At 35.2% G+C, this 9505-nt stretch overlaps 1 protein-coding gene across 1 annotated transcript in view; it reads left to right on the top strand.

Annotated features, from left to right (window-relative positions):
- Positions 1-8554: 8554 nt before the first annotated feature.
- LOC108553950 (uncharacterized) overlaps positions 8555-9505 on the top strand; it is an 87611-nt gene continuing 86660 nt past the window's right edge. The window contains exon 1 of the mRNA XM_017909055.1: positions 8555-8892. Coding sequence (XP_017764544.1) covers positions 8829-8892 — 64 coding nt within the window. The 5' untranslated portion in view covers positions 8555-8828. The remainder of the gene's footprint in view (positions 8893-9505) is intronic.

Here is a 9505-nt window from a genome sequence, read left to right as displayed (position 1 = left end):
TCTTTCTGTCAAATTTATCACTTGCATGTGCATGTGTCATTTTATATTTATCGTATTTTTCATTGCTGTTTTAGGACAAAGAAATTCATTTATATTATCAACATTTGTTGATAATAACACCCCAATAACACCCCAATCGAAGGGTGCGAATTGAAAACGAGCTCTGTCAATTTTACTATTTTTTCAAGAAAGGAAAAATACCTCATCATCTTTGATTTATTTTCACAGAATCGAGAAATTTTTCTCGTATTATAATTCAAAAGATACATCCCCCTTTTGCAATACCGATTTCACCATAGTGTTAGCTTTACTTCTAATGATTAAAACACGTTATTGCATAAAAATTAAAGAATCCTTTGAATCCTTGCATTCTTTATCTTCTTTATCGTGAAATCAAAAATAAATTCTACAGGGATTCGGTTCGAATTTGACGTATTCAGATATTCGCGACTAATTGGCAAATATGGAGGACTAGAATAAAATGTGATTTTTATTCAGAAACGACCACTGGTGGTTTTCAACTGGATTAATTAATCTAATTTGCTAAATAAAGTGAGAAATATAAACTCCGCATATTCAAATTTTCGTTCAGGAAACATAGTCACGTTCAATGTGTAATAATACCTATATATTACGTTTCATGGATAGATCGAGTGAGTTCAGTGTGTGAATCACGTTTGACGATTCCGCGTATGCAGAAAATGATGTCATAGAAGACTGAAAAAATTGAATGTGCGTAATAAAAATAAAAGCGTTCGACTATTATCGATTAGCAAATCCACTTTCTGCGCTCGAAGTAAATAATTACTGTTAATTGTACAATTTCTATAATGATAATTCCCTGGAAATGGGAGTCGCGTAAAACTGGTACGGAAAACAACAACACCGAGCAGAAAACAGACATTTCTGACGTAATTGCTGATAATCTCTTCTGTTTTGTTATGACGTTCAACGAATAAAGTCATTAAAAACGTATACTTGTGTTATCGTGGAAAATGGCAAACGAGAATGAACATTTTTTATACGATAAAAAGATACGTCACTCGGGTAAAATTGCACAGGAAATTTTAGCATATTCTCATATGCTCGTGTAAATTCTATTTGTCCCCAAATGCTCGAACCTATTCGTTGCTTATTTTCATGCAAAATTGACCATCTGACACGCTCGTCGTCATATTCGCGACAGAAAGCTGAAAGTGAAAGAACGTTTTTTATCAGTCTAGTATATTGACATGTAAATTCGTGACGTCTTTCGATATTATCGTGTTTGACTAAGTCGTCAGTCGAGATGAAATTTCAATGTTATGATTAAACGATCATTTACGTAAATGAGCAAGTTTTATGGAATGGACCAATCACTTCCAAAAAAGAGATCTTCTGTCATTCGAGAATCGTGAAATTCGTATTCAAGACAGTTTTATGTTCGTTTTAGCGATACTCGTTTATCTTTATTTTAATAGATTAGGATTAGGATAGTGCGTTCAAACGGAGATATTAAAGTAAATAAGGTTGTTAATAAAAATTTATCATTTATTTGTCATGAATATTCACGTTACTTTTTGTGGGTATCTTCGCTTCTGTAACGCCAGTAGCCATAAATGTACTGTCATGATAAGAAATTAATATTTCTTCAACCGAAATGCAGGTGCCATAAGATTTTCTTGTAAATCTTATTTTTGAGGAAGTTCGTATATTTTTGAGATACGTAGTGAAACTATTATTTCTTATACTTCATTGGTCGTAAGTTGGAATAAGGAAAAAACTTGTTTACATACAATCACACGTGACACATTACACGGTACGTTATCAAAATGGTACGTCAGTCGTAAATTTTCTGTATTTTGGGCAAATCGCAGGTGAGAGAGGTATATTTCCGACATCATTCGGTAAACTACGCTTCGATAAAGCACTGAAATACGAAATTTGTTTAAAATCAATTTTCTGGGAAATTGCAAGCAGAAGGAACGATTGCTTCTATCGAGATACAAGCGTCAACTCAATCTTTCTTCGTGTATTTCATCCATCATTTCCTGAAATTCTGCAATACTTATGGGCATTTCGCCGTCGTAGCTCGTAAAACTGTATGGGATTTTATTATTTCCGTGTCCAACGCAGAATTGAAGCATAAAGTAATTCAATCTCGTCGATTTAAGACAGATCTATTCGGTCTGAGCCCGTTTTAGTTTCGATTTCAATCTGAATTATAGTTGTTATAGTTGTTTAACAAGTACGACGTAATATTTCATGAATTACAAGAGAATCACGTCGTAATCCATTATTGTGTAACATGGAAATAAACAACAGTGAATACTTTAATATTCATTACGTGGGAAATTAAAGTGATTTCGCAATTATGTTTATCACACCAGGAGTGTATATTCTGGTGTCAAAAGCAAACGTATTGTCACTTTGCATACGCTTTTAACCGTTTACTATCATATTCAGTAGTAATAGCGTATAAATCATCTTGAATAAAGTTACTATGTAAGTATGAGGTATTTAATTTGTAATTATCGTACATACTTAATAATACATCATGAAATTTTTCATGTTACATGAAAATGAAATATCAGATTTAGCTGAAAATCACTTGAATTACCATGTTATTACAACTGCGTGCAAATTGTTCAATGTATGCAATGATGATAATATTATGGAAATTTTGCAACTTCGCATGAACAGTTTTTATTTTTGTCTCCCTAAATTAATCTCTTATTAAATGGAGGTAGAAAAGCTTCCGAGCTTAAAATGCTTCTATCTTTTTCATACGTATTTTACGATTGCATCGTTCATCGATGATTGCATAACAATTCATGATTATTGTTGCGTCAGAAGTCGTGACGCAAGATGAAATATTGTTTTCTTTTCTTTCCCTTTCTTTTTGTATGAGAGATAGTACATTTTCTTTCTACGTCCTTGAGATGTAAAATATAAAAGGTTGGAGAGTATTTCAGAAGATTCGAGAAAACAGATTAATGATGACAGAATATTTTCTGTCTCTTTTAAAAAAATCAATAAAATTGATAAGGGTTGTTTTCTATATTAACCCTCCAATTTTTCTCTATACAGGATGTCACGTATTAAAATTCAAAACGACAGTCTCTAATAGATTTCAGATACACGAAAAATATCAAATATAGGATGATTAACGCAATTCGCACTTTCTCCCTAATTTTTTTAGTACACGTAAATTAATTTTTGACATTATCCTTTCGTAGATTCCGAACTCGGTTTCGTTTTTTCAAAATAAAATACCACATATTTTATACCGGAATATCAAAGGACATTGGACTGTGACTAAAAAAGATATTTATTTTTAATAAATCCTGAATTTAATACCTAACGAATAATTTTGTTTCTTTCCTGGAAATTTAGCTTCTTACAAGACGCAGCTAAAGATTTGTATGAAAATTTGTCTCATTCAGGACGCATATTTTAAAATTCATTCTAGGTACGCACGTTGCACGAACCACCCTGTATATCGATAAGACCAATTACCGTATTTTCTATTATTTTCCACTTTAATACGTTATCGTATCTTGGTTCTTCTTCTCGTACACGGGTCCAGGTGCACAGTTTGGTATTCACCGGAGGCAAAGCTCTTAAAGGGAGCAAATTATCTCCTATCCCCGTACCCTTTGATATTTTCAGCACCTTTCTCTCGAAATTGCGACTTCATACGTTCCTCGCGAATAAAGCTTTCCCTTTTTCGCGGACGGGGCGAAACTCGCGTCGGATCGTAAAACTTTACGAGTTTCGTTTTCGCCTAGATTCAGCCGGCTCTTGGTCGCGGCAGCTTTCTGATGCGAAAACCTCGTCGTTCCCGGCTCCCACCCGTTCAGCGTTATTTGTTTTATTTAATTCTTTATTAGTCTGCACGGCGAACGTGCACACCGCGACACGTACGCCACTATTTCGAGTTCCCGTTCGAACTTCGTAAATTTCCCAAGTTTTCGCGTCGATACGTTGCACGATTAAATATATTCCGCGTTTGTCACTTTTACGCCGCGACGCGCCGCTCTGACACGCTGGAACAGCTTTGAAATATGCCTGGGTCTTTCTGTTTTCTCGCCGAGAAAAAGAGCACGGTGGCTCGTGAAATATTTATGGCCGTAAGATAAGTAGTTCTTAAAATTCTAACGAGAATGAATCACGAATTACTTGCAGATATATGAATTATACAGATTATCAATGGAGTCGGAGGTGTGTAGTTGTTTTAAAAGATGAGACTTGATACCCTTCTCTTCCTTTTAAGAATGAGAATAATCGTTGGTTTAGGGATGGATTATTATCTGTGCTTGTATGATCATCTAACTGATGTGTCGGCATCATTATTTCAGCAGCAGGTTATGATTGAGAGTGGTAGAAATCACGGATTCGGATAAGATCGTGAGAAATGAAATATTAAATTTTCCTCAATTAATAAGGCTTCGCGTCACGATCAGCATTCTCAATTTACCAGCAAATGATCGCATTAACTGATAAGCGAAACGAAGGAACCATAAAAATACGAAAGAGAGAAAAATATAAACGATTAAAAAGTCTAATTCGCGAATGCATAATGCATAATGATGACAGAGTAAAAATTGATGAAAGCGAGCACTCGAAAGGGAGTTTTCCTTCTATATCGTTAGAACGATCTGCTCGCGGATAGCGTGGCATAATTGAAGAAATCCCGTGCCACGATCTGGAAACAGAAATTAATCTGTCAGCTAAGTCACGATTTACCCGAATTATTTCCCGAAATTATTCTGTTCCCCTGTGAATAGAACTCGCGGTTAAACTCCGCCTTGGTCACCGGTCCGATGTAATCAAATTGGAAATTTGCATAATGCAAATTCGACGAACTAGAAAAACAGTGAACGTTGAAGTTTCATGGGAACGCGAACGTACGAGCGAAGTGGGTTCATCGTGTATCCACGGGCATTTCTATGCTCAATTAAGGGTGCACACGGAACGCCGCACACAGGTGGAACGGCCAAAGGGGCAGAATCACCTTTGCCTAGCTTTTCAAAGAAAGGTTTATTTATTTTTGTTATTTTAAAAATGTAGTGTGGAGGAAATGGTAATATACGTATGACGTGAAGAAATAATGGCGAATTGTGAATTTTTAAGGAATAATAAAATTCACTTGCTGCAGCGTTTGTAATTATGAAAATTTAATATTTCCCAAGTTTTAAGTGGCAGCTTACTTTGTAATTCTGTCTTTCGAGTTACACTTTTCGCTTTTTATTTAAATGTTTTCATTCATTTCAGAGTTTTTATTTAAATCCGTTAAATTTAATATATTTTTTAACATAGTTGTATTTAATTATATAATAAAAATATATATCTTGTACAGTGAGATATTTTCAGATTATATGTCTATTAACATCATAATATTCTTTTTCGTAAAATTCCTAAATTTCCTGTAACATTTTTAACAGAAACCTCGACGATTAAAATAATATATGAGGTGAGAATTAATTATTAACTTTTTTCAATAATTAATTATCGAATTAAATCATTGAACAAAATTCGAAGCGAGTCTTCTAACGCTTGCAACAGAAATCTCGGCGAACAAAAAGAGCAATAAAATTTTCTAGCATTTTAGTAAACCCGGTTTTGCATTATCGTTGTCGACACAAAAGCCTAGCACTCTATGCTTCGATTTATTACTCCACGACCATTCTTTATGCGTTTACAATTCCATGTACACGTCTGCCCGAGTAGTCTGAATTATTTCCAACAATTGATACAGGCAGTGGCTGAAAGGGGAAATAATCATTGGAGGCGTTTAATAATTTCCAAGGAGCTTTCATCACGTCGAATACTCGTCACTTGACGACTGGACGTACGGTACTGGCATACAGAGTGGCCGATTTAATTCGCTTGTCAATAGTGTCAGTAATTACGTTCCAGATTAAAATCAGATTCCTTCGTTTCTTCCATCGGTTCACAATTTGCACTGTTATTTACAAAGCTTTCTTGTTCTTTCCAAAGTCTAAACCTCGTCAAGCGTATGTTTGAATCATGGATAGAGAGTTAACATTTCCTTTTTTCTTTTTGTAACAATACTTCCTAACCTGTAACGAGGACGTATTATTTTCTAAACGAATCGAAATAATTGGTTCAAACATTTATCATAAAGTGGATTGATATTTCGTAGAATTTTGTTTTATTAAAATATCTTGGAATTATTATGGAATATTTCGATGTTACTTAATGAAAGGGTTTCATTGAAAAATTGGTAGACAGTTTGTTTGTCTGATAAAAATTGTGGAAAGTGCGTGAGGGAGAGGACAATGGAGGCTCTTATGTTAATGAGGATCGTATAACGTGGTTTGGTAAATAAAAAGTGAGAGTAACGTAACAACATTTTTGAAGTACGTATTTTTCGTACCGTGTTTCTGCTCATCGTTCATTATGTTATTTTTTGAACAAAGGATCGCGCGGGTTTATTTTCCTTCCTGAAAAACGTAAATTTTCCGGCTCTTTGTCGACCATGCCGTGAAAAGTACAAACGAAAGAGACCTGGATATTTCGTGATCTCATCATCGGATAGTTCCTACCGTCACATAATTATTACGTACAGCTCGTAAATTATAAAATAAAAAAATATTGAAATATCGAAGGTACAGAATTGAATAATAAAAGCTGTTGCATAACCGAGAAATCTCGGAAAAAGCAAATTTTTTAAAACTTTTTACATATTCACCTTTTTTCTATTTTAATCTTAACATCAAATTTTAATATTTAAAATGCATATCGCGGATATAAAAAATTCTTTAAGCCAGCAACTGTCTTCTTTTTCATAGTTTACTCATTTTTTCTAGCGAGTAAGTTTTTCCATGTCGCTGAAAAAATTCATTCATTTATATTTTTTCCACGCGAAAGAGGTAATCATAACTTTTAATAAAAACTGAAATGGATTTTTTACAACATTCTGTATGAACTGTTGCGTGAGAGTTAGTACAACGTACTCTCATTTCCGTGACAAACATAATCTACTTATAGGGAAAATCCTCTTATCCCGTCACTGTTAGGAATTTCTATTCGTCGTATCGGTTCGAATAACGTATTTGTCATTGTGCTTCGATTCGTCTCGTGGTTTCGTGCGTGTATATGTTTGCATATGTCGTCTTAAATTCCGTGCCAAAATATTTCGAAGTACCACAAAGATCAGGTGATTCGTAATTAATTGTTAATGCGATCGATGGGATTGATAATCGGCCTTAACGTCATCGCATTGTCTTCGATAGACGATTATAATCTAATATCAAATAATTTGCGAAATATTTACTTATCTTATATAGATGAAGCTATTAAGATTGTTAAATTGTTACATGAAGTGAGTATAGGAACAAGATTGGAATCTTACAGGTGACAGTACAAGGAGAAACAGAATATGAAATACGATTAAATTTTTGGAAAACGCGAATTTGAACTCTGAAATTTAAATTTTTCGAAATAAATTAAAATACAGACTGATCTTTGTAATTACCCATCAGTCTACTATAATAGGATATTCCATTCTTTGAATATTGAAGATTTTCTGTTGCATTAATTTGAGTAAATTAAGATAGGGAAAAGTTGTTATATCGAGCAATATTTTATTTTATGATTTCATTTAAATCATTATTTACTTACACTGTGTACATATAATTCAATTATTGAACATGCTACGATTGTTCGATATTAAAAACAATTAGATTTTGTGTTTTATTTATTTTTAATAATAATAATCGTGCAATATGTGAAGGTCTTCATTTTAAGTATGGATGGAATATTAATTATTTTTTATGTCATTTTTTTTTCTTTCTTAGTGTTTAATAAAAATCTCTTTCAAAAGACAATAATAGTATGAAGAGTTTAAAGTATAAATATTGCACGATTATTTCAACAATTATTGATGGAATTACTGTATATTAAGCTTATAAGCTACTTATTGAGTTAATATTTATATCATATAATAACTGCACACGAGTACAATGTAATAAATTAATTAATATGTCGATAATTTTCAAAATATTCGGGGAACAATATGGTTGGTTACCGAAGTATTAGTTTCACGCACTCAATTCAAATTAAACGTACTTGAAATTTTATCAAGATTGATACCCATCATCGTAACATTTCATGTGGAGCATCGTATTATCACGATCAGGGACAGCCGTTGCATTCGCGAACAACCAGGCGTGTCGGTATTCCACCGAAATCCGCTAATTATCCGTCACTATTGTCCATCGACAATAAAAGCATGTTCTTAATTAAATTCCATTCTCGAGGGAATACAAGGTCTTGTACTGCCATCGTTCCGGGAAGGCTTTCAATTAATGATCTTGCACATTGCTTGAAACGAAAGCTGTAACGATACCGGCATCAACATAGTTCGGCAAAACAGCGTAACGGAGAAAACATCGGAGAGTCGTAGCGAAAGAGAAAGAAGCAATCTCCATGCCCCACCAAACGAGTCCGGTGGCGTGAGCGTTGCGCGCATGCGCAGTTGGCGCACGCCATTAAAGCTTCGTGCCGCCAAAATACATTCCCATGAGTCAGTCGTGCACAGCCGGTCGCGAGGTACGGATCTTACAATAGGGGCGTATATATTGACTAGTCTTCGCGAGTCGAGAATAACGCTTACCGTGCCAGAGAAACTGAACGACGTGCGTGTGACGCGTTCTTTGCTTTCTACGCTCCTTTCGAGGAAACACGGTCGTTCGGGAACGACATGCGTTAGCGTTTCAAAAACATTTGCTCGTGTGCCAATCAATTCTTTTCGCGTTTTATATCGCGACTTTTGCCTCAGTGACTCGAATCTGTGAAATAAACGTCGAGGGAATCTAGAAATGAGAAATCTTATGGAGAAACAGCTGTCCTGGCTTGCCCTGCTCGTCACTACGTTCTACTCGTGTAAGTAATTTTTACGTATCGTTCGTGCGCGTTCTTCTTTCGTTCGAACTCGTGTTCGATCCTTGTGTCGTCTCGAGGATATCAAGGTTATTTGAGTTTTGATCAACAAAGACTTGAACCGTGTGGTCGAACTCTATTCGTGGTATCGAATGTATCGGTGGTATTCCAAGGGAAAGGTGTGTGTATTTATGTTTGAAGAATTTGACGTTCCGTAACGGTCGACGTAGCGTGGCGTGTTGAAAGCGATGGCGGCACAATTTTCGTCGTATCGGTGCGAATATCGTAGAGGTTAAAATTTGAATCTCGAGTGTGCTCATTCGACACGGTAGACGGGGACATTGGAGGTAGCGTTAGTGTTCTATCTTTAGGTATTTTCGCTCTATTCCTAGCTTGTTTTGCGGGTATGATTTTAATAGCCACTCGTGCGTTGTGTGAGAGCTACTGCGTCTTCGTGAATTCGTAAATCTGTTTACACGTAGCATGGCGCCTGGATGGCTGAACGATTAACTGACCTACACAGCATTCGCTGTGTCCTTGATTTCATTCAATCAGTCCCATCTGGTGCGCAAGTTATCAGCTACGTAAATAGTCCAATTTACGATTTCGACATCGA

This window comes from Eufriesea mexicana, unplaced genomic scaffold (genome assembly GCF_001483705.2).
Source record: "Eufriesea mexicana isolate 0111107269 unplaced genomic scaffold, ASM148370v2 scaffold34, whole genome shotgun sequence".
NCBI lineage: Eukaryota > Metazoa > Arthropoda > Insecta > Hymenoptera > Apidae > Eufriesea > Eufriesea mexicana.
Note: the sequence above shows the minus strand (reverse complement) of the source record. Positions and strands in the feature narration are given on the sequence as shown.